The sequence below is a fragment of the Apodemus sylvaticus genome, chromosome 8 (assembly GCF_947179515.1).
Source record: "Apodemus sylvaticus chromosome 8, mApoSyl1.1, whole genome shotgun sequence".
Taxonomy (NCBI): domain Eukaryota; kingdom Metazoa; phylum Chordata; class Mammalia; order Rodentia; family Muridae; genus Apodemus; species Apodemus sylvaticus.
The window spans coordinates 77,316,273-77,341,581 of NC_067479.1; the positions used below are offsets into that span (position 1 = coordinate 77,316,273).

The following is a 25,309-nucleotide window of genomic DNA, read 5'->3' on the forward strand; positions in this document are numbered from 1 at the left end:
CCCGAAGATTCCCAGGGACTGAACCATCAACCAAGGGGCACACATAGTTCTAGCCAAAAATTTGGCAGAGGAAGGCCTTGTTGGGCATCAGTGGGAGGAATGGTCCTTGGTCAGGTAAAGGCTCAACAGAGGCCCCAACAAAGGTAAACTGAGTGGGGAGGAGGTGGGAGTGTCCTGGGTGGAGGGGCATATACATGGAAGCATGGGATTTAGGAGGGTTTGAGGGTTTTGGGGAGGGGGAAACCGGGAGAGGTTTTACCACTGGCAATGTAAATGAAGACAATATTCAATAAAAAAAAACAATTAGTACCCATGAGCGCATGTTTATGCCTCTGTATGTGTGTGTGTGTGTGTGTGTGTGTGTGTGTGTGTGTGTGTGTGTGTGTGTGTATCTCATGAGGCTCATGCCTTTCCTATATCCCTCCATCTGGTTGAGCACGAAGTTTTGATTTCTCTTTTACTGCTCTAGCACCGTGACTTCCTGCCTGTCTGATGCCATATATTCCAGTTCCAAATACACATTTAATGATTAATTTGTGTTTCCAACTTGACTGGATTAAGAACTACCTGGAATGTTAATGAGGTAAACCTACAGATGTGTCTGTGAGGACATTTCCAAATAGGATTAACTGTGTAGGGAAAATTGACACTGCCAACTAGTGGCACAGTTTGATGGCCTGAAATCCCAGATTTATAAATGAAAAAAAATTTTAATGTGGAAACTTAAGAGATAAATTTCCCCTGTAGAACAGATTTTCACTTGTGCCAGAAATTTTATTATGTTGTGCTTTCCTGGAAAATTACTTTTTTCTTGATTTCTTCTTTGATAATTCATTACTCCATAGTGAGTTGTTTAATTGCCATGAGTTTTGTACAAACAATGGATGTGTTTGCTGTTGACTTTAAGTGTTACTGTACTATGTTGCAATGGGATATATGGAGTTATTTCAATTTTGCTCAAATTTGTTTTGTAGCCCAGGATCTGCTCTATTTTAGAGAAGAGCCCTGGGTTATTGAGTAGAATGCATATTCTTTGGTACTTGGGTAGAATATTCTACATGCATCTATTAGGTCCATTTGATGTGTGATGTCATTTGATTCTGATGTAACTAACTCTCTTTATCCTTTGTCCAAATGACCTGTGTTCTGGAGAGAGTAGAATACTGCAAAACCGTCATTATTATTCAATTCGTATTATTCTGGAGTAACCAGATGAAACAAAAAATGTTAAACCATGGGCTAATAGGAGACAGGTGACAGGAGACAGGAACAGGAAAATGGGAGAAACAGGAAGAGGTTTAATTTGAGAGGGAGAGGCGAACAATACAGAAGGACAGGGGAATAAGTAACACTCAAGTGCTTGAGATAGCCTTAAGGAGTCAGATTACTTTATATTTACATGAAATTGTGTAACACATACACACTCACACACACAAACACACACACACTGAGACAGAGACACAGAGAGAGAGCAAGAGAGCATCATACCACTGGGTTCTAAGTCTTCATCAAGAGCCATAGGTTATCTAATATAAATATTCAAGTACAAGGTCTGATAACTGTCACGAGATTCCAAGACTATTTCAAAGAATCATACACTATTGATGCTTGTGGGGCCAGGGCACTTGGGGCTGAAGGAAGCAGGCCTGAAGCAAGAGTCTGTTGAGGCCTGACCAAACCCTGGATATCTCATCCTCAGATTGGCAGCAATAGGATTGCTCCCTCCCTGCCCATGTCCTACCTGTTCAATGCATGTAGCCCTGTGCCTTGCCTTTGCCCACCATGGGAGGTCACTTAGCCAGGTAGCCAGGTTAAACTTCCTTTTACCTTATAAGGTCACGTCCAGGAGCACCTGGAATTCCATCTTATGCTAATGAGGCATACTGAGCACACTGGCCCTATCCAATGATACAGTTAATATGAAAGCTTTTTATATCTGTTTAGGTCAGTTTTGAGACCAATTATATGTTCAGTTTTGGAGAAGGTACCATGAGGTGCTGAGAAGAATGCATATTCTTTTGATTTTGAATGAAATGTTCTATAGATATCCATTAAATCCATTTGGTCCAAAACTTCTGTTAGTTTCATTGTGACTCTGTTAAGTTTGTGTTTCCCTGATCTGTCCATGGAGGCGAGTGGGGTGTTGAAGTCACCCACAATTACTGTGTGAGGTACAATATGTGCTTTAAGCTTTAGTAAAGTTTCTTTTACAAATGAGGGTGCCCTTGTATTTGAAGCACAGATGTTCAGAATTGAGAGTTCTTCTTGGTAAATTTTTCCTTTGATGAGTATGAAGTGTACTTCCATGTCTTTTTGTGATGACTTTTGGTTGTAAGTCTATTTTATTGGATATTAGAATGGCTACTCCAGCTTGTTTTCTGGGACCATTTGATTAGAAAACTGTTTTCCAGCCTTTTACTCTGAGGCAGTGTTTTTCTTTGACACTGAGATGTCTTTTCTGTATGCAGCAAAACGTTGTGTCCTGTTTACATATCCAGTCTGTTATTCTAAGTCTTTTTATTGGGGAATTGAGTCCATTGATGTTAAGAGATATCAAGGAATAGTGATTGTTGCTTCCTGCTATTTTGGATGTAATTTTTATGTTTGTGTGGTTATCTTCTTTTGGGTTTGTTGAAAGTAGATTAGTTTCTTGCTTTTTCTAGTGTTTAGTTTCACTCCTTTTGTTGGTGTTTGGCATTCATTATCCTTTGCAGGACTGGATTTGTGGAAAGATACTATGTAAATTTGTTTTTGTCATGGAATACCTTGGATTCTCCATCTATGGCAATTGAGAGATTTGCTGGATATAGCAGTCTGGGCTAGTATTTGTGTTCCCTTAGGGTCTGTATGACAACTGCCCAGGCTCTTCTGGCTTTCATCGTCTCTGGTGAGAAGTCTGGTGTAATTCTGATAGGTGGACCTTTATATGTTACTTGACCTTTTCCCCTTACTGCTACACTAGAAATAAGTCTGGCTGTTCCTCAGAAAACTTGGGCATGATAGCAGGTGCTGGCTAGCATGTGCAGAAAGAGGAACACTCCTCCACTGCTGGTGGGATTGCAAGCTGGTACAATCACTCTGGAAATCAGTCTGGAGGTTCCTCAGAAAACTGGGCATGGTACTACTAGAGAACCCCGTTATATAACACCTGGGCATATACCCAGAGGATTCACCAGCATGTAATAAGGACACATGCTCTTTGTTCATAGCAGCCCTATTTATAATAGCCAGAAGCTGGAAACAGAGCCTCATCGGAAGAATGGATACAGAAAATGTGGTATATTTACACTATGGAACACTACTAAGCTACTAAAAACAATGAATTCATGAAATTCTTAGGCAAATGTGTGGAACTGGAAAATATCATCCAAAGTGAGGTAACCCAATCACAAAGAACACACATGGCATCACTGATAAGTGGATATTAGAACAGAAGCTTGGAATACTCAAGAAATAATTCACACATCAAATGATGCCCAGGACAAAGGAAAGAGAGGATCCTGGTCCTGGAAAGGCTCCAAGCAGCAGTGTAGGGGAATACCTGGACAGGGAAGTGGAAGGGGGTTGATTGGAGAACATGGGGAGGTGAGAGGGCTTAGGCTACATTCAGGGATGGGGGAACCATGAAGGGGATATTTTGAAATGTAAATAATGAATATATCTAATTAAAAAAAAACTAAAAAAATTTTTACACACCCTCCAAAGGTTTAAATAGCCTTTGATCACCTCATTAAATGAGCTGTTTCACTGAAGCTGCCTTCCTAGTGTCTGTTTTCAACACAATCACTGCAGCATGTGGACTCTTTCACTCTTTCCATGCCACCTTGCTTCCTGTCTCAAGATCTCCTGATTTTGATTAACTGTAGGCTTATCAGGCCACTGTAGGTAGAGTCAGGTCCTGAATAGAAGATGATGTCTTCTGGTTGCTTCCTAGGATTTGAAGGTAAGTCCCTGTTGTTGAAGACACTACAGGTTTTGAACATAGGACTTGAAGACTTTAGCATTGTCTGAAACAAAAGCCTCAACTCTAAGAAGTGTTGTCACACTACCAGGGGAAATAAGCAAGCTGTTTAGAAAGGAAAGCAGTCAATACTCCTACCTAGATGTAAAGTCAGTGAACTACAACATGGCAAGTTCTCTCCAAAGGTGCAAAAGTGGTATTTATATCTTGGTGGAAGCCAACAACTGTCTATTTAGACTCAAGTTCTGTTCAACAGAAGCAAAATGCCACCTGGAAACCTAGCCAACTGTTTGTGAGTAGTCAGCACAAGGATATTCAGGGATATGCTACTACTGCTTTGCTAAACCAATACAGATCCTAAGTGTATTCTGAATATATGCATCCTTCTATCCAGAGATAAGTATAGCTCTCACCATTTATTAAAGAAGTTTCTTATTGTGGCAAACAAAAACCACACTACAAAGCCACAGCTTGTCAAAATGCAGGTAACCACTGACTAAAGGATGCCCAGCCCCATTTAATACATCTACAAAACAATCCCTATATCTTACACTGATGCCATATCTCAGATAAAGGGGCAGAAATGTTTTAAAAGCCGGAGGACTAGGAAGTCTTCAGTAAGACTATGTCTTCTTGATATGACATGGAAGCTACATCCATGTCCCTCAACAGAGGAATGGATACAGAAAATCTGGTACATTTAAACAATGGAATACTACTCAGCCATTAAAAGCAATGAATTCATGAAATTGTTAGGCAAATGGATGGAACAAGAAATCAGCATCCTGAGTGAGGTAACCCAATCACAAAATAACACACATGGTATGCTGTCACTGATAAGTAGATATTAACCCAGAAGCTTGGAATACCCAAGTTACAACTCACAGATCAAATGAAGCTCAGAAAGAAGGAAGAACAAATTATGGATACTCCGGTCCTTCTTAGACAGGAGAACAGAATATCCACAGGAGGAGATACAGAGACAAAATGTGAAGCAGAGCCTGAGGGAAAGACCGTCCAGATACTGCCCCACCTAGGGATTCAACCCATATAGTTATAAAACCAGACACTATTGTGGATGCCAACAAGTGTTTGGTGACTGGAGCCTGATATAACTGTCACCTGGGAGGCTCTACCAGTGAAGGAAAAATACAGAGGGGGTACTCTCAGTCAACCATTGAACTGAGAATAGGGTCAGTAATGGAGGAGCTAGAGAAAGGACCCAAGGATCTGAAGGGGTTTACAGCATCCATAGGAGGAACAACAATATGAGCCACCAAGTATCCCCCTGGAGCTACCAGGGACTAAACCATCAACCAAAGAGTACACATGGAGGTACCTATGGCTGCAGATGCATATCCAGTGAGGATGGCCTCATTGGACATCAAAGGGAGGAGAGGCTCTTGGTCCTGAGAAGGCTAAATACTCCAGAATAGGAGAATACCAGGGCAGGGAAGCAGGAGTTGCTGGACTGGTGAGCAGGGTGAGGGGAGATGTGTTAGGGGATTTTTTGGGGGAGAAACCAGGTAAGGGGACAACATTTGAAATGAAAATAAAGAATATATCCAATTAAAAAAAATTTTTTTAAAAACTTGCCATAAAAAAATATCTCACAAAATCTCAACAAGGCAACCGATGTCCTTGGTCTTTAATGAGCTGGAGGAGGTGCTCATCTGCTGAATGCCTGGTGCTCAAACTAGCCTGGCAACCCTGTGCCCTGGCCACCCACCAGTGACCCGCATGCTGCAAGTGGCACATCCAGGGCATGCCTCCCCGGGACTCCCTCTCTTCGGCCAGGGTACCCTGCTCGCCATGGAACCTTGGCAGCGAATTGATCTCTGTTCGCCTGGCCCAAGACTGGCAGGCCAAACAGGGCTGCCCCCTGCACCCTCTGCATTGCATCTCATGCCTTCTGCTTCCCATGACTGCTTGATGGGGGTCAACAGCACCACCACCACCACTGCAGCCAGCAGGCAGCTCAGTGTCTCCTGGGTGTGCAACTGCCAGGGCTCTCTGTTCCCAGCCTGGAGATCAAGGAGCTGGAGTTCATGGAGATCTTGGTCATCCTCATAATGATGATGGTGATGGTGGTGATGATGATCATGTACCTGCTGAGCCACTACAAGCTGTCAGCCTGCTCCTTCACCAGCTGACACAGCCAGGCCAGGGGAAGAGATGACAGACTGAATTCAGAAGGGTGCCTCTGGCCCTCAGAGAGTAAGCTGACAGGAAGAATGCAGGAGCTGCAGGTTTATGCCCAGCCTAGGCCCACTGACTGCCTTGTCTTGATTCCCTTTGTCCAGCGGAGCAGCTTCCAGCCCACCTACCCCTACATGCAGCAGGAAATCACCCTGCCCCCCACCATCTCACTCTGTGATGGGAGGGCCCTGTCCTCCCAGCAGTAACTCAGTAACTCAGGGGCATCAGTGCCACCTGCTATAGCAGTGGTGGGTGCATGGAGTGGCCGCCTCCCCCCTACAGTGAGGTCATTTGTCACCACCCAGGCTCCTCCTCCCAGCACCAGCAAAGTAGCAGGCAGTCATCTTCCCTGCCAGGTGGGGCCCAGCTCCATCACCCTCACATTGCCCCACAATGTCCTCCCATGTCTGCCTGCATTTTGCCATGCTTTCCAGAATGATGACAATGTGGTGAGATAAGAGGAGAAGGAAAAACAGAAAGGTCACCCCCTCTAGGAGTGAGACCAGGGCACCTGTAGGCAAAACCACAGAAAATATTCCACACCTTCTAAGAGAGAAGAGAGAGGAAGTCCGGGGAAACAGACCATGTGGCATGTGGTAGTTCTCCTGTCTCTGAATAAATGTTTACGTGTTCTGTTTGGTCTGAAAGCAGAAGCTCAAGAAGCCTGCAAAAGAAAAAGGAAAAGGATACCATGTTTCTTTGATGAGCACTGTGTGTCTTGAAGGCAAAAGAGAAAATGCTCCACTAGACTTTTCTTCACTGTTCTTAGTTGAGCTCCATAGGTGAATGCTTAATTTCTTCTATGATGGCTTTACTTAACTTTAAAGACATATTTACACAAAATCTTTGATTAAGATGTGCAATATTATATACACACACACACATACACACACACACACAGAGAAAGAGAAAGAGAGAGAGAGAGAAAGAGAGAGAGAGAGAGAGAGAGAGAGAGAGAGAGAGAGAGAGAGAGAGAGAGAGAGAACTCTGTATGTGGGAGAACAGGAATATTTTTAATAGTATTTTTGTTACATTTATTTAATGTGAATTTGTACTTCAGTTCCTTTTCACTGACATGTGCCTTAAACATGCCTGAACATATTAAATACAATGTTCAATGACTTTCCAATGTCAATCAACCAAACATCAAATCTGTTAATGCCAGATCCAGCTAGACTTTATGTTAATTAAACAGTGTTCACATAATTCAAAAGATACAACTGAATTCCCTCTTTTTTTTTCTGTTCTGTAAATTATTTTATATATTTACATCCCAAATGCTGCCCCTCATCCATCCTCGCAGAGTTCTTCCCCCATCCGTGCTACCTCTTCACCTCTGAGAGGGTGACCCTAACTGGGCATCCCCCACTGTGGGGCATCAAGTCTCTATAGGATTAGACATCCTCTCCCCTAGTCTAAACAAAACAACCCTCTGCTATAGAAGTGCCTCAGGCCTCAGCCCAGCCCCTTTTTTTTCTGGAAGGTGGCTTGGTCACTGGGAGTTCTCAATTGTCCAGGTTAGCTGACACTGTTGGTCTTTCTGTGAGGTTGCCATCCCTTCATTTCCTTCTCCGAACTGTTCAGCTGGAGCTTGACCATGGATACTTGTATCAGTCTCAGTCAGCTTCTAGGTAGATCCTCTCAGAGGACAGCCATGTTAGGCTCTTCAAGCACAACAGAATATCAGGAATAGTGTCAGTATTGGTGCCTGCCCTTGGGATGGATCCAAACTTGGTGCATTTGTTCATCAGGCATTTGTTCAGTCTCTGATCCATCTTTGTTCCTGCATTTCTTTTAGATTGGAACAATTTTTGGTCAAAATTTCTGTAGGTAAGCTAGTTTCCCCATGCCTCCACTGTGGGTCCTGGAGTTGGTATCTTCAGGTTCTATATGACCACCATTGGGCATTTCATTTCTGCTAAGGTAATCTGCATTGAGCCCTGAGAGCCTCCCCAGTCCCAAGTCTCTGGGACTTGCTATAAATGCCATCCACTCCTAAACCTAATCCCGCCTCCAGCATCTACATATTTCCATTCATTCTCTGGCCTTCTTAGCCTCTTTCTTGTCTCTCCTACCTACTCTCCATTATGCTCCCCTCTCCCTCCCTTCTCCTACCCAGGTTCCTCACTCCCTCTGCCTCCAGTGTCTGTTTTGTTTCCCCTTCTAAGTGAGATTCAAGCATCCTCACTTTGGCCTTCCTTCTTGTTCAACTTCTTTGTGTCTGTGAGTTGTATTGTGGATATTTTGTACTCTTATATCCACTCATTAATAAGTACATATTATCCATGTCTTTGTGGGACTGGGTTACCTCATTCAGGATATTTTCTAGTTCCATCTATTTGCCTGCAAATTTCATGATGTCCTTGTTTTTAATACCTCAATAGTATTCCATTGAGTAAATGAACCACATTTTCTGTTTTCATTCTTGTGATGAGGAACACCTGAGTTGATTCCACTTCTTGGCTATTACAAATAAGGCTACAATGAATACACTGGAGCACATGTCATTGTGGTATGATGGAGCATCTTTTGGGTATATGCTCAGAAGTGGTATAGCTGGGTCTTAAGGTAAAACTATTTCTAGTTTTCTGAGTACCCAATAGATTGTTTTCCAGAGTGGTTGTTCAAGTTTGTAATCCTGTAGTCTGCCAGCAGCTACATGTGAACCGGGTTACCTGTTAAGAGAATTTTGAGGTTACAGGGACAGGGAGGCGGAGAGAGATGTGAGTCAAGGCGGGAATTCCGGTCAAGACTGGTTTTAATAATTTTTAAGGCAAGTTATATAGTATTTTGGGGGATCGGCCACCCCCCCCCCCAGAAGTTGGTCGCTTCAAAGGCGTTCCTGTGAATTCTCTGGCTCCAGGTCTCAGTGGGTCGCCTGCCTTCAGACTGGCGAGTCAGGTAAACACCGGCTTGGTGGCAGTGTCCATAGTCCAGGTGCGGAGCCTATTGTTCACAGGAACAAAGGCCGGAGGTAGCCATCGGAAGAGTTTGGGAGCTTGCCAGCCAGCTTAGTTGCGGGGGGGGGGGGGGGGGGGGGAGGGGGGAGACATAATCCCAACAGCAATGGAGGAGTGTTCCTCTTTTTCAACATCCTCAACAGCAAGTGTTGTCCCTTAAATTTTGATCATTGCCATGCTCATTGGTGTAAGGTGGAGTCTCAAGGTTGTTTTGATTTGCATTTCCATAATGACTAAGAATGATGAACATTTCTTTAAGTGTTTCTCAGCCATTCAAAATCCTCTGTTGACAATTCTTTGTTTAGCTCTATACTCCAATTGTAATTGCATTACTTGGTGTTTTGGAATCTAACTTCTTGAATTCTTTATATATTTGGATATTAGTCCACTGTAGAATGTAGGGTAAATGAAGATCTTTTCCCAATCTGTAGGCTGCCATGCTGTCCTATTGATAGTGTTCTTTGCCTTATAAAAGGTTTTCAATTCCGAGAGGTCCCATGTTCATCTTAGAGCCTAAGCCATTGGTATTCTTTTTAGAAAATCTTCTCCTATGCCAATGTGCTCAAAGGTATTTCCCACTTTCTCTTCTACTAGATTCTGTGTTTAAAGATTTATGTTGAGGTCCTTGACCCAGTTGGACTTGCGCTTTGTGTAGAGTGATAAATATTGATCAATTTACGTTATTCTACATATAGACTGCCAGTTAGACCAGCACCATTTGTTGAAGGTGCTTTCTTTTTTCCACTGTATGGTTTTGGCTTTATTTTTATTTTTTTTTAATATTTTTGTTTTCTATATTCTTTGTTTACATTCCAAATGATTTCCCATTTCCCGGATCACCCCTCTCTGAATAAGAAAGTTATTCAAAAAGAAAGTTGTTTTCTGAAATACAAGAGGAAAAAAGTGGCAATTTTTGAGTACCAACTCTGAAAATGTATATTACCTTGTAAAGAAAAAGAATCCTACAAATCAGGGGTTTAAAGCTATTTGTAGAAATGTTGAGATTTTGCACTATTTTTTATATATCAGTGCTTGTTTGATGGAAACTTCTAGAGTGTGTTGAGACTTGGAGAAATGTTGAGTTTCAGGCTGAGCAGAGCAGCTACAGTGTGTCCCCCAGACACCCCAGTCTCAGAGACTCCCACTGTGGAGGAAAGCCAGGTTCCCAGGGCCTCCTGCCAGCAAGCCAATGGATGTTTCTGTCCAGACAGACAGTGAACAGTTAAATATTCCCTGCTGAAGGGGAACTCTGTTGTCCCTCTAGGTTATAGCTGAGTCAGGATCCCCCAACCTCCCAAAAAGGCACCCAGGTACAGATGCCTTTTCCAACTTGAAAATAAACTGTTACCAAGCGGGGGAGGGGGGAAGAAATCTGAACAATAGGGCTGCTCAAATAAGACCAAACAATGACAACAACAGCTGACATGCCATGGGGATGGAGTGGTTTCACAAGGCTCCAGCTCTAAATAAAGAACTGTGTTCAAAAAGCCACAATGAGAAAGGTAGAATTAGTATTCCACGGATGAGCCCTCTGACTGGTTATGTAATACCCGGTAGCCATCCCTACCAACATCAACAAATAGGCCACAGTAAATGGACCTTGAATTGTGTCTTGGGTATTTCAAGCTTCTGGGCTTTTACCTAATTATCAGTGACGGCATACTGATGTATTCTTTTGTGATTAAGTTACTTCACTTAAGATAATATTTTCAAGTTTCACCCTTTTGCCTAGAATTTCATGAATTCATTGTTTTTAATAGCTGAGTACGATTCAATAGTGTAAATACTCCACATTTTCTTTATCTATTCCTCTGTTGAGGGGCATCTGGGTTCTTTCCAGCTTCTGGTTATTATAAATAGGGCTGCTATGAACATAGTGGAGCATGTGTCCTTACTAGATGCTGGGGAATCCTCTGGGTATATGCCCAGGAGAGGTATAGCAGGGTCCTCCAGTAATATCATGCCCAGTTTTCTGAGGAACTGCCATACTGATTTCAAGAATGGTTATACCAACTTGCAATCCCACCAGCAGTGGAGGAGTGTTCCTTTTTCTCCACAACCTCTCTAATACCTGCTCTCTCCTGAGTTATTTTTAACTTATCCATTCTGGCTGGTTTGAGGTGAAATGTCAGTGTTGTTTTGATTTGCATTTCCCCGACGACTAAGGATGTTGAACATTTCTTTGGGTGCTTCTCAGCCATTTGATATTCCTCAGGTGAAAATTCGTTTTTTAGCTCTGTACCCCATTTTTAAAAGGGTTATTTTGCTCTCTGGAATCTCTGCCCTCTGTTGGATGGAGGAGTGGTAATGATCTTTTCCCAATTTGTTGGTTGCTGTTTTGTTGAATTGACAGTGTCCTTTGCCATACAGAAACTTTGTAATTTTATAATTTTATAAGGTTCTATTTGTCAATTCTTGATCTTAGTGCATAAGCTATTGGTGTTCTGTTCAGCAAATTTTCCCCTGTGCCCATGTGCTCAAGGGTCTTCCCCAGTTTCTTTTCTATTTCTTTCAGTGTGTCTGGTTTTATGTGGAGGTCCTTGATCCAATTGGACTTGAGCTTAGTACAAGGAGGTAAGAATGGATCAATTTGCCTTCTTCTGCATCCTAGCTACCAGTTGAACCAGCACCATTTGTTGAAAAGGCTATCTTTTATCTACTGGATGGTTTTAGCTACTTTGTGACCACAGGTGAGTGGGTTCACTCTGCCAGAAAATATTTGCAGGGTTCTGGTAACTAACCTTTACCAGCTATCTGACTAATATATACAATAGTTTTTCAATTGCTCAGAACAAAACATGTTATAATTAGACTTGACATCCTGACCTGATTTATATATGCAATATGTCAGATTTATAGCAAAATAAAGGTAACCAGAGATAATTCTCCCAGAATTGGCCACATATGAGGAGCCAGAGATATGTTTAATTGTGGGAAACTGACTTCAGTGATATGTGGCCTGGTAGCAGAGGATAAGAGTACATGCTTTTTTTTCAATGATACTTTCTCTGGTTAGGTAAAAGGTATATTCACTAATCTGAAAATGCTCAAAACCTTGCCAGGTACTGGAATTTTACCACTCTTTTGGAATAGTTTCAGACAATAGCTGAGTGTTCATAGCCAAAATTTGTCAATTACTGGTAAATGATTTATTAATAGATGGAACCTTCATTGTGCATGCAGACATCACAATTCTGGTGCCATGGAAATAAAGGAAAGTTCATTAATGGGCACACAACAGAACTCTCAGGAGAGTCCATGGAATGGTAGATGGGCTTCCTTCTTAATTTGGGCCTCTTCTATCCAAATACAGGGAGGGATTCATGCTTAAAGTATTTGTTTGGAATGCCTCTCCAATTTTATTCCAGGCTCAGAGATCATCAGTTAGCCATACTCTATTTCTTTTTCATTGTTTTGGTCCTCCAGTTCTCCATAAGCAATATTTATCTGACCATCTGCGAGACAGACTGGACTTCTTCTGATTTCCCCAACATCTCTACAGACACCTTTGAACCTTGTTATAGTGATTCTACATGGCTGAAGGTGGTAGTCAAAGAAAACAATCAATTTAGAAAGGACTTACATGATGTTTCCACTCTTACACCTAAAAGGTTAGATGGTATTTTACCACAGATTTGGCACACCCAGGTCAAGAAGGCAAAAACCACAGCTGACAATGCCAAAAAGAGTCCCTCCTGAAATTATGGACCCATTAAGATTGGGTTTCACCGGACCTGAGTTCTTTCTAACCCCTATCCATCCTATTCAGTCTTAGGTATCTTTTGAGTGCAGGATCATATTCCAACCCACAAGAGCCTCAGGCCTGGAACTAGGAACTCAGACAGATAGATGCTGGTGAAGGGAGAGCTAATAGGACTACAGAGCAGCAACCCAATGTCCCTGTTGAGCTTTGCTCACAGAAGCCTGCTCTGTCTGGTTGTAACTGAGAAAGGGAGAATGTGGGATTTTATCTTTTAAAGAAGGGACATAAACTGTATAATTTGATATTCCCTTGTACCTGAGTCCCTATATTGATAAGAACAGGGAGTTTTCATTGCAAAAATGAGATCCTAAAACACAGATTTCATGAAAACACATATCTGTCTATACTGAAACAATATCTCCTCTTAAGACATGTGAACAACAAAGAATACAATTGAACTTGCATAAAATTAAAGGTCCGGGAGAATTATTGTAGCCTCTGGGAAAGAAGGCAACCAGGGGACTTGGACTACATGTTACATACAAGGACCACAGAAGTAGATTTATAATGGAGAAGAATCGCCCTCATCCAAGGACCCTAGAGCTTTAGGTCTAGCAACCTTGTATCCATGAGAACAGTAGAATCTTCTGTGATGTCACCAGTGTTGTGGTGACACCAACTGCCTGTGGGGTATTTCTTCAGAGACTACTGGGTTCAGAACCAGGCATGCTGTCCATGCTGCGCAGGATATTTCGGAGGGATAATAGAATACAGACAGAGATCAGGCCTAGGCAGAAGAGGCAGAAGGAGGCTGGTCTTCTGTCATGTTGGCATTTAAGAAGGAGGAAATGGTCATGGGGAAGGCACAGTGAGTCCTGGGCAAGGGTCAGGGAGCTTCCTGGAGGAGGTGGGCTTGAGATGGTCCTTCCAGGAATAGGGCTTATGACCTGGATCCTCAACATTACTCAAAGGCAGACCCAGAGTCAAGAATTTCAGATGATTCGTTTGCAGAGGCAGGAATCGACAAGCCTACAGTTGCTTTGCTGAGAGATCTTAATTTCCTCCTGAATGGCAAATTCTGTCAGGGAGAAGCTCTATGAGAATAGTACAATGTTGCTGTAAAGATAGCGAGTTGGTGATTGGAGAATGAGTGAAGAGAAGAAGGTTTTATGGGACATATGGGGAGTGGGGAACTGGGAAAGGGGAAATCATTTGGAATGCAAACAAAGAATATGGAACCTTCATCCTAAATAGTTTACTGTAGGTTACATGAATATGTGATGCCAAGGACAGAGAGAGATAATCCCCTGTTCATGAATCAAGGTCTTAGACTGTTTGGTTTTGCAAAAACATGATGTGGCTTGACTCATTATATGGGCTAGTGTAGTGACTGTGCTTGCATCACCCATCTTATGAAGCCCTGACAGGTGTTCACTTGTGGGAGATGTTAGGTGCTGGTGTTTATGGTCACTCTTTTTGTGCCAAGCATTATGGTCTACATTGTCTGATAACAGATGCCAATGCCCTCTAATTCTTCTTTCTTGGGTTTGTTTATATAATTCAGGACTAGGGGGCCTGCAGTAGTGAGTGAGGCTTATGTTTAGTAAAGGTGGTTGGAAACAGGGACATAGCTGAGCAGTCCACATTGAAGATGATTTCCTTTTCTTTCAGGGATTCACTGTGTCTCTAGAATTTCCTCTTCCTTGGTCTTATGTTTGGGAGTAAGCATGGTTTCTCTGTTCCCTGTCCTATTATCTCTACAAGTTTAAAAGTGTTGATCTACCTACAGGGTCTGTTGGGAAGGCATCATCACAACCGTCCAACATCAATGAGGAGGAGCAGAGAATGGGGCGGTTGGACAAGCTCAAAGGGGATCTCCAGAAGATGGAAAAGGAGAGAGACAAACTCCAGGAAAATCTGGCACATTATACTAACCAGGATTTGAATGACAGGTAGTCATTTTGCCCAGGTTTTTGCTGACTATCTTGGGCCCTCTCTGTTAACTTCAGGTTTTCTCTTATCACAGGAGGCCATAGCTCCAAGCTAACCTCATGGTCAAATTTATTTTGCCAATTGGATGTTCAACACAGGACTTGAAGTTCATAGGAGATGTGGTCAGAGGCACTTTTGACTGCTCCAAAAGTATATCGAAGCATGTGGCATGATTAACAGTCTAGAGGGAGAAGAGGAGTAGTATGCGAGCGCTCTTCCTGCATTTTTAGAAGCCTGGACAGGTGTTTGTTTGTGGGAGATGCTAAGTACTGTGTGTTTATGTAAATCACTTTTGTAATTGACCTAGAGTTGCTTTGGGTACAATTCGTCCAGTCAAGAGCTACAGGAGCATGGTCCCAGGTGCTGCCTCTCATTGTGTTTGGATCGGCTGTCTGCTTTTCTCCAATTTTGTTCATGATACCCTGAGATGATGCCATATCATTGTATTTATATGACATTCTGATTGTATTTGTGTGTGTGTGTGTGTTTTCTACTAATGATCTGTGGAGTTTGTGTTGTGTGAGGTGGTTTTGTCTGACTCAGTTTTTACGTAATGGTAGTGATGAGGCCAGGGAGCCTCATTTCCAGCAGCACAGCATGTGACCTCTGTGTTCACCTTGGGAGAACATTGAAAACTTCTGGTGTATATTATAAAGCCTTTTCCCTATACATATTGATTAAGTCCTTTGGGAATTAATGTACAAAAGAACCAATGACTGACAATTCATTATCTGAAAACAGAAGAAGAGTCATCACAGGATTAAGGTGGACCCAGACCAGTGGCACAGGCTCCTGGAAAGTTGTTGGGAGAGCTAGTCTATTCCTTCAAGACCTCTCAGGGAGCTAAAGCATGCCAGCTCCCTTCTCTTACTTCCTTGGCTCTACTGTACCTAGGCAAAGAGTAGTAAGTTTAATAAGCACCTGGGAGAACCAGTACCAAGGAGGAAGGATGTGGCTTATATGGGCTGGGGTAATTGACTATTCAGCTTGAAGTGATGTGATACTTGTATCCTTAGTTCATGGGATTATTTGCTATTTGTGCCCTGCCTTCCCACAGGAACAACTTTGAGTCATTCATGCTTAATATGCAATACCACGAAATGATGACCAACCTCAAGAAAATGCCACAAGAGCTCAGTGTGGCCTTGTCCAAGTGTAAGGAGCTAAGTAAAGAAAATCAAATGTACTGGTAAGTGACTACCATGGTCATGACCCAACTATTAGGCACAGAGTGTGTCTGCCCATTCTTGTCTTTGAAGCAAAGTGAGGGCTCAGGTTATATATACTGTATACCTCTTAAAAGGAATCCTGCCTCATTCAAAGCAAGGCTCTAGGTTTTTTACCTCCCCTCAAACCATTGTACTTTACATTTCAGAATTCATGAGATAGAAAAGATTTGCACAATGATGGGGATATCAATCAACCTTGAGCTTCTTGGGGTCTGAAAGTAGATTTATAGGTCTGGTTTCCATGAGACACATAGGAAGATTGTGGAAATTTTGGGTATATTATCCTTTCCTAAAGAAGATAGGCTCTCTAACTACAGGTGGTTTTTAACACCATGAACACATTAGTACACATGGGGCCCATGTCCTCTTCTGGAAGATACATGTCTCCTATTGCAGTCAGTGTTTTCAGAACTACCTTGAGTCTTCTGTAATGTGGCTGTCCTCTGCATTTGACCTTCCTCCATGAGATATTTCATGGCTAATCTGGACTGTAGACTGAGGCTGCCTGGAGGTCAGGGCCCCTTGAAGGGGGTTGGTACTTGGAGATGTAGGAGGAAGATGGATGCTCCCTGGGAGTCACCATATTTTGTTTTTGGCTCAGGATGAGGAATAAACACTGCCTGGGTGAATATAACCATCAAAAGCACAAAGTCAAGATGTTGTGGACTGAGAACAGACATGTGCTGCGGGAGCAAATTGCACTGGAAGAGGACACCAAGTTAACAAACATTTTGTGTATAAAAGCCTTCAAGATATTGTATGACCTACTACCAAGCAGCAGCAGGTAGGATGAATGAAGCATCTCGGGCAGGTTGCTCTCTTGTTTAACCATAAACAGAGTCAGTTCCATTTAAGCATCCTGAAACTTATCTAGGCACTCTACTATGTCTCATCCAGTTGTTCATTTCTCCTATTAATTACAAGACTTTCTGTGGAGTTAGCCTCTTGTAGGACACTGGACAATAGACAAGTAGATCCTCCTGCTGAAGTTAAAGCTGCAGTTTATTATGATGTATAGTTTAAACACACATTTCACACCTACATGCCATTATGTTAGAAAGGTTCTATGTGGGTGCCTTCCTTGTAGTAGTACAGAACTTTGATTGATAAAGTCATTTTGTTAGCTCATTTGCTGTGTAGGAGTCATTTGAGGGCATTTGCAGGATGTTCTCTTTATCCTGCCTAGAGATTGATTCACACTTAAAGAGCCTGAGTAGCATCCTGTCAGTCCTGATTTCTGTCAGAATTGCTAGAGTTCTTTCCAAGAGCTTATATTGTGGAGCTGATTGGATGAACAAGGATGTGTGAAAGACTTCTCCCAGGATGAGGATTAGTGTGAGAGATGTGAAGCTTTAAAACTAAAATTTCACAAACTCATAGTCTAAGATGTGTGTTCCCTAAGCTTTTTTAGTCCCCAATGCATGGATAGCTGAGTCCTGAATCTCACTTGAAACATCAGCTTTTCATATCTACATTCAACTGTTCCTCTAACATTGTGGTCTCTTTATAGATTCTAGCTCACTTTTGATTTCTGTACAGCGAATGTATGTGCATGTGAGTGAGTATATGTGTATGTGTGTGTGTGTATGTGTGTGTGTGTGTGTGTGTGTGTGCCCATATGCATGTGAAATACAAATGTGTATATTGGTGGATGTGCTGAGGGGCCAGGTGGTTTTGTTCAGTCTTTCTGTAACATAGTCCCTTGTGCCCAGGTCTCTCCCTGAACTTGAAATTTTCTTGCTTTGCTTAAGCTGCCTGACCAGCATCTTGGAATATTCTGTCACCTCTTAGACAGAGCTACTTGTATCCTTTGGTCTCTAGTTATTGTCACAATGTTCATCTGGACATAAAGAAGAATAACATGGTGGCTTTCGAGATAAATATATATATATATATATATATATATATATATATATGAAATAAAGTAAACAAAGAATATATATATATGTATATGTGTATGTATATTCTTTGTTTACTTTCCAAATGTTTTCCCCTTTCCCAGTTCCCACATCCACATATGTCCCATAAGCCCTCTTCTCTCCACCCATTCTCCAATCACCCCCTCCCATTTCTCTGTCCTGGTACTCTCCTATGATGCTGGATCAAGCCTTTCCAGGACCAGGGACCTCTTCTTCCTTCCTTCTTGGGAATCATTTGATATGCTAATTATGTCTTGAGTATTGAGAGCTTCTGGGCTAATTAATATCCACTTATCAGTGATTGCATTCCATGTGTATTCTCTTGTGATTGGTTTACCTCACTTAGGATGGTATTTTCCAGTTCCAACTATTTGCCTAAAAATTTCATGAAATCATTGTTTTTAATTGCTGAGTAGTATTCCATTGTGTAAATATACCACATTTTCTTTATCCATTACTCCATTCAGCATGTTATGTAAATATTTTATTGTTTTTGCTTCTTCCTTTTCTTTCTGTAAGCATCAATATTTTCTCATGGTGGAATCCAATGCCTTTTCTGCCAGGTGTCAGACACACTCCTTGTCCCACTGTTCCTGTTCATGGGCTTTCTTTTCATCAGGCTGGAATTATGAGCAAGAAGGAGGAGGGTGTTGGCTCTTACTCAACAAACCTGGGCTCCCTGTAAGCCACCAGTGAGTTTTCAACCCAATGATGCCTTATTAAAGAATCAGAAACTACATGTCCAAAACTTAAAAGTGAATAATTTCATATTTAGCTCAGCCCACCCTTCCCAAATATGACTATGTGAACTCAGATGACTTCTCCTAGTCTTTTCCTCATACATCACAACTTACAGACCCTGGGATTGGAGGCCCACCCATGTGAGGAAGAACCACAAGGAAGACACAGTACTCTTGGAACCAGAGCAGGATGTGGCACACAAAAGTGAATTTCAACAACAGCTAGCTGCAGACATGAGATAAAATAGGGCTCGAAGGATCTGGGTTGTCCTATTTAAAAGGATCCTTAGGGACCTGAACACCAGACTCTGATTGTAACATGGATGTGTGGGGCACTTGTAGGTCAAGGGGCACCAATTCAGTATTTCAGGTGTCACAAAAGTTGATTGCCTGACCTGGTGGGAAAGCAGTGTGGTTAGCCAAGGGACCACTAGGCTACACCACCTGGGTTCTCATGCCAAGCCATCTGCTGATCCTCAGAATCCAGTAGCCCCAGAGACCAAGTGTCTTCCTGAAGTTCCATGTCTGGGTCCCTCCACTGCCTTGGGACCTTCACACACTGCTCTTTGTCTGCATACCTTGTGGATGGCATCAGCTGTGGCAGAGGCCACACAGACCCTGGGATCAGGGGCTTTCCAGGCCTCTTCCACTCCTGCCCCGCCCTCTCCTCCCACCCCAGTTGGCCACCATTAGCTTGTCACTCTAGAGGAGTTCCTGCAAACCTAATAGCACCCCTTCCAGATCTAAGGTATGGAGTGGTGCCTCAGGATACTACTTGTGGAATTATCTAAGAACCAGGTCCTCATCTTGGCCCTGTGGCTCCTCCCTCAGAGGGTCTTGGGCTACAACCCCTCCTAAGACAAAAGGCAATGCCCCAATCTAACTCTTTCTTAATTAAAGTCATTGCTAATAAATAAAGCCAATTCCCATTCTTCTGTATGCTGACCTCCAGTTGAACCAGCACCATTTGTTGAAAAGGCTATCTTCTTTCCATTGGATGTTTTCAGCCGCTTTGTCGAGGATCAAGTGGCCATATGTGTGTGGGTTCATTTCTGGATCTTCAATCCTGTTCCATTGATCTGTCTGCCTATCATTGTACCAATACCAGTTTTTAACACTATTGCTCTGTAGTATTGCTTGAGGTCAGGGATACTGATACCCCCAGAATTTCTTTTATTGTTGAGAATAGTTTTAGCTATCTTGGGTTTTTTGTTATTCCAGATGAATTTGAGGATTGCTCTTCTAACTCTGTGAAGAATTGAGTTGGGATTTTGATGGGTATTGCGGTGAATCTGTATATTGCTTTTGGCAAAATGGCCATTTTAACTATATTAATCCTGCCGACCCATGAGCATGGGAGGTTTTTCCATTTTTTGAGGTCTTATTCCATTTCCTTCTTCAGAGTCTTGAAGTTCTAGTCATACAGATCTTTCACATGTTTGGTAAGAGTCACCCCAAGGGAATTGATCAATCCTTGACTCCTTGTACTATGCTCAACTCCAAATGGACCAAGGACCTCCACATAAAGCCAGACACTCTGAAGCTAATAGTAAAGAAACTGGGGAAGACCCTGGAGGACATCGGTACAGGGGGAAAGTTCCTGAACAGAACACCAATAGCTTATGCTCTAAGATCAAGAATTGACAAATGGGACCTCATAAAATTACAAAGTTTCTGTAAGGCAAAGGACACCATCAAAAGGGCAAATTGGCAACCAACAAATTGGGAAAAGATCTTCACCAACCCTACATCAGATAAAGGGCTAATATCCAATATATATGAAGAACTCAAGAAGTTAGACTCCAGAAAACCAAATAACCCTATTAAAAATGGAGTACAGAGTTAAACAAAGAATTTTCACCTGAAGAACTTCGGATAGCGCAGAAGCATCTTAAAAAATGCTCAACTTCATTAGTCAATAGGGAAATGGAAATCAAAATAACCCCGAGATTTCACCTTACACCAGCCAGGCTAAGATTCAAAATTCAGGAGACAGCAGATGTTGGTGAGGATGTGGAGAAAGAAGAACATTCCTCCACTGCTGGTGGGGTTGCAAACTGGTACAACCAGTCTGGAAATCAGTCTGGTGGTTCCTCCGAAAACTGGGTACCTCACTTCCAGAAGATCCTGCTATACCACTCCTGGGCATATACCCAGAGGATTCCCCACCATGTAATAAGGATACATGTTCTACTATGTTCATATCAGCCCTATTTATAATTGCCAGAAGCTGGAAAGAACCCAGATATCCCTCAACAGAAGAGTGGATGCAAAATATGTGGTATATATACACAATGGAGTACTATTCAGCCATTAGAAACAATGAATTCATGAAATTCTTAGGCAAATGGATGGAGCTGGAGAACATCATACTAAGTGAAGTAACCCAGACTCAAAAGGTGAATCATGGTATGCACTCACTAATAAGTGGGTGTTAACCTAGAAAACTGGAATACCCAAAACATAATCCACACATCAAATGAGGTACAAGAAGAACGGAGGAGTGGCCCCTTGTTCTGGAAAGACTCAGTGAAGCAGTCTAGGGCAAAAGCAGAACAGGGAAGTGGGAAGGGTTGGGTGGGAAAACGGGGACGGAAGGGGGCTGATGGGACTTTCGGGGGGTGGGGGTATAGAAAGGGGGAAATCAATTGAAATGTAAATAAATATATCAAATAAAAAAAGAATTTTGAGAAAAATAGATAAAGTCAAACTATATAAATATATTAAAATTAAAATTCTTTGCCTTCCATGGCCTAAATGACCCCCTAGAAATTCATGGTATATCTTATTGGTTTCACCAAGATGATTCATGGAATCCTAGGGTGCATCCCTCTGCTGATACTCTTATGCTGAGTATATCACGGGCATGGCTTGCTTCAGTACAGATTTCCTCTCATCATTTTGTAGAGTGCTGCATTTCAGAAAAATCATTGCCTATTAATTCACTTGCCTCCTTCTGACTGACATTCAGGATTTTTTTAAACACATGAACTACAATGTGTTGTAAAGTTCCTGGATAATAACCGTGGAGAACTGTGTTACTTGGTAATACAAGGGTCTTCAGAGAAGTAGCCAAGGTAGGATTAGAGTGCACAATATGTTTCATCTTGGAGCTTGCTTAAAGATGATCTTGGAACCCTCTATGAAAGAACATTGAAACTTCCATGGGCCAGTGTGTTTCTGCATAACTTATAACATACTTGTAGTATCAGTAAATCTGTGCATGGACAAAGTTCCTGACAAGGAAATAAGTACTGTATGAGCAACAGAACCTCCGTTAGTCTAAGAGCCTTGTACACAGCTTAGGTTCCGCTACTTCAAGGAACAGTAAATGTGCTGAAACATAGCAGTCTTTTTATAGATCTGTGTGGGGTGGTGATAGGGATGTTTATATGTGTTTGTGCTTTTGCCTGGGTGTGTCTTAGCATATTCATGTTGTGTATTTGAGTAATGGAAGGTCTTTGTTGTAGGTGCCTGTATATATACAAGTGTGTACTCATGGATTTTTGTATGTATGTGTTTGTGTGCGCATTTGTGTGAAGACCTGCACTTGTGTCTGTACATATATGTATATATTTATATGTATATATTCACATATTCACTAGGTAAGTAAACATCTTTAATGAAAATAGAAAACACTGTTAATGAGAAAAGTCCTCTCCCTTTTTATTTTGCATCAGGGAAACTTCAAATACAGCAGCCCATCATCAGGCCTCTCCACCTAGCTCATTAAAAAATAAGGAGACAAATGTGGCGTAAAGTCAGATTTTCAAGGGTTTGTAGAGGAAAAAGTATTTGTGTGTACTGAAATCATTTTAAGGAAAACAAAAGACTGTGGTACATGGAGAAATGGAAGAGGCTGCTGTGTCAAAATCTATGTTCCTGAGAATCAAAAAGGCTGGGTTAGTTATTGTGTCCCTTGTCTGCTCTTGGTGAATCCTGCCTGCATCCTGGAAGGTCAGGCAGCTCAGTGCATCTTCTCAGCATTGCAGATTGTTTTCTTTGTTGCCTACTATCATTTTCTTTCCAACTTTGACTACATTTGACTCAGGTTTCCATGGCCATGGAATTTGTCCAGGGTGTTATTATTTTAATGATTGAGTTCCTTGGTATTGCATCTGTATCAAGCCAAAGGACCATATATATGGTGAAGTGCTAGAACAGGGCTGCCTCAGACACTTGAGAGTCTGAAGCACAAACCCTGTGTTCTCTCTCTAGCCCTCTGTTACTGCTGTTATTCAGAATAATTTGCTCTGAGTTAAAATCATCCTCAAGGAGTGCTGGGAGAAATGAATATCCTCAGACATTGCTGGTGGTGTCAAATGGTGTATCCCTTTGAGATTCCATGTACAACTTTTCAGGAAGTTGAACTGCAATCCCCAATGAGCTGGCAATTCCAGAACCAGAAGTAGTTATCCACAGAGAAATAAAGGTGCATCATGGTTTTAGGGGTATGTTTCAGAGCAGCCCCAAACTATAAACTATTGAGCTGTCTATCAGTCAAGGAATAAACATTACACTCTGGTTTGGTAATTTTGTGATAATATATACAGCCATTCGCCATGAACTAATAATCCTTAATTTTCTCACAATATCCCTGACAGAATCTCCTTCAGGAAGGAAAGTTTCCCTCTGCATCCTGGTTATGGATATTTACTAGTTGCCTGGCTCATCGTTTTGGTTCCAAACTCCCACAGGCTATGGTAAATGGAGGGCCTACTACTGGGAAATTCTGCTCACTTTAGACCAATGATGACCATGGAATAAGAGACAGGACCAGGCTGGTCCACCCCTCTCCAGTGTGCCTTTACTGGGAACCAAGCCTACTGTACACAGTTTTAAGAAGATGATAAGCAGTTTTGGCTAACAGGCCAAGACTTCAAAGTTACATCTTTTGTTTATTAGGGGAAAGCCCATTATTGAATGAACTATCTATAGGCTATGCCTACTATGTTTTTATCCTGTTCAATATTCTTTTCTTTTTCTTAAAAAAAAAGATTTATTTATTTCATGTATGTGACCACACTGTCAGTCTCTTCAGACACACCAAAAGAGGACATTGGATCCTACTAAAGATGGTTGGAAGCCATCACGTGGTTGTGGGGAATTGAACTCAGGTCTTCCAGGAGACCAGTCAGTGGTCCTAAAATTTGAGCCACCTCTCCAGCCTTTTATTTTCAATTCCAATTGACTTATGCCTTTATAGTATACTCAGTAATGTCTTTTATTTTCATTACCTGAGAATTCAAGCATGTTTCAGCAATGAAATACAGTTCTTTCTGTGAATATATGTGCTTGTGTGTGTGCGTGGTGTATGTGTGTGTGTGTGTGTGTCTGTGCGTGCAAAGCTTGTGAGATGCAGAGTCATTTAGATGTCTCTGAGATGACTTGTCAGGACCCAAGTAAATTTCCTATACCTGGAAAAGTGTTTTAATTTGGTGGGAGTCTCTGTCATTCTTCATGGCTCTGACTCAGTCAGCTAGGAGAACCTAAGTTGAAAAGAACTTCTGTCCATGAAATAATTGTGATCCATGGAGTTTCTGGTGATTCTCTACTCCTTCTTTCCTTTTGAGCTCTCTGGTATGACGAGAGACACTTGTCCCTTAAGTTTCCCCACAAATAATCCTAAATGACCCATGAACATAGCAGGGGTATCTCTTTTTTTTCTTCATCAATATCCCTTTTAGACTTCAATGCTTACTCTTGGGAAGATTTGCATGCAGCACACACTTGCTGATTATAGTATCTCTTCAGCGTGCATGGATTTCCTGAAAGATGGATTCTCTGGAGATTCACAGATGTATGAGTTGACTGTGGAACCCAGTAAGGATTCTGCAATGTAGATATAATAAGAGCCTTTACTTCACTTCAGTGCTGGGTAGTTTTCTGAGAAGGCCTGTGAATAATTTTCAATTCAGACATTGTACCACGGTTATATTTCAATATACCATGAATGAACTATTGGAAAAATGTGATATTTTACTTTAAGTCCACCACCATGTGTAGTTCATAGTTCCCTATCAAGCAATATTTTAAAGGTGTGCAAAACATCCAGGCCCAGGTCCTCTTTGGCCATTCTCCTTTGGGGATATAGGACATGACCTCAGCTGAAGGGTCTTACTGCATTGCGCTGCTGAGCAAACCTGGTGTTTGCTGGAGAGCTGACATGACAAGTTCTCAGCAGGCCTTTTTCTCTTCCTCCACTAGGTCTGAAATATTGCAACAGGAGCTCGAATGTGGGAAAGACCCTATCAAGATCTCCCTCAGACACAACTCTTCACCAGGAGCACTGAGTGTGGAAAGCAAGTGAACAACTATTGCATCTCATCCCTGTAACCACGGACATCTTGGGCTGCATTTTTTTCTTTTTTTACTTCTTATATGTGAAGATGCCTTTATTGTGTCTAGCCTCTAGTCCATCGAGTTTGCAGGTTTGGAAGGTTTCAGAGAGGTGCTTGGGATATCAAGATCTGCTGGGCACCCAGGAGGAGCCAGACAAGGTCAATTTTTGATGGTCCTGATGAATTATTTCAAGGTGATCAGTCATGTGATCTTGAAAATCTTTGAGGTACCATCTGTCACATGTCTCTTGCATAGCCTTGGAAG

The 25,309-nt window shown here is 42.0% G+C and overlaps 1 protein-coding gene and 1 pseudogene across 1 annotated transcript; both read left to right on the top strand.

Annotated features, from left to right (window-relative positions):
* The first annotated feature begins 5,881 nt into the window (after nucleotides 1-5,881).
* On the top strand, nucleotides 5,882-6,654 carry LOC127690977 (protein TMEPAI-like; annotated as a pseudogene).
* Nucleotides 6,655-13,549: 6,895 nt separating this feature from the next.
* Nucleotides 13,550-25,013, top strand: LOC127690760 (uncharacterized). Its single transcript, XM_052190293.1, has 5 exons — nucleotides 13,550-13,691; nucleotides 14,613-14,775; nucleotides 15,873-16,004; nucleotides 16,646-16,828; nucleotides 24,911-25,013. Exons 1-5 carry the CDS (start codon nucleotides 13,550-13,552, stop codon nucleotides 25,011-25,013), a joined length of 723 nt encoding a protein of 240 aa, XP_052046253.1.
* Nucleotides 25,014-25,309: the final 296 nt, after the last annotated feature.

Bases quoted from the DNA above. Each gene is read 5' to 3' on its own strand.
- LOC127690760 (XM_052190293.1), top strand. From the start codon at position 13,550: ATGCTGTCCATGCTGCGCAGGATATTTCGGAGGGATAATAGAATACAG. The intron at 13,692-14,612 runs GTGAGTCCTGGG...ATCTACCTACAG, and splicing joins ATGGTCATGGGGAAGGCACA to GGTCTGTTGGGAAGGCATCA. The intron at 16,005-16,645 runs GTAAGTGACTAC...TTTTTGGCTCAG, and splicing joins AAAGAAAATCAAATGTACTG to GATGAGGAATAAACACTGCC.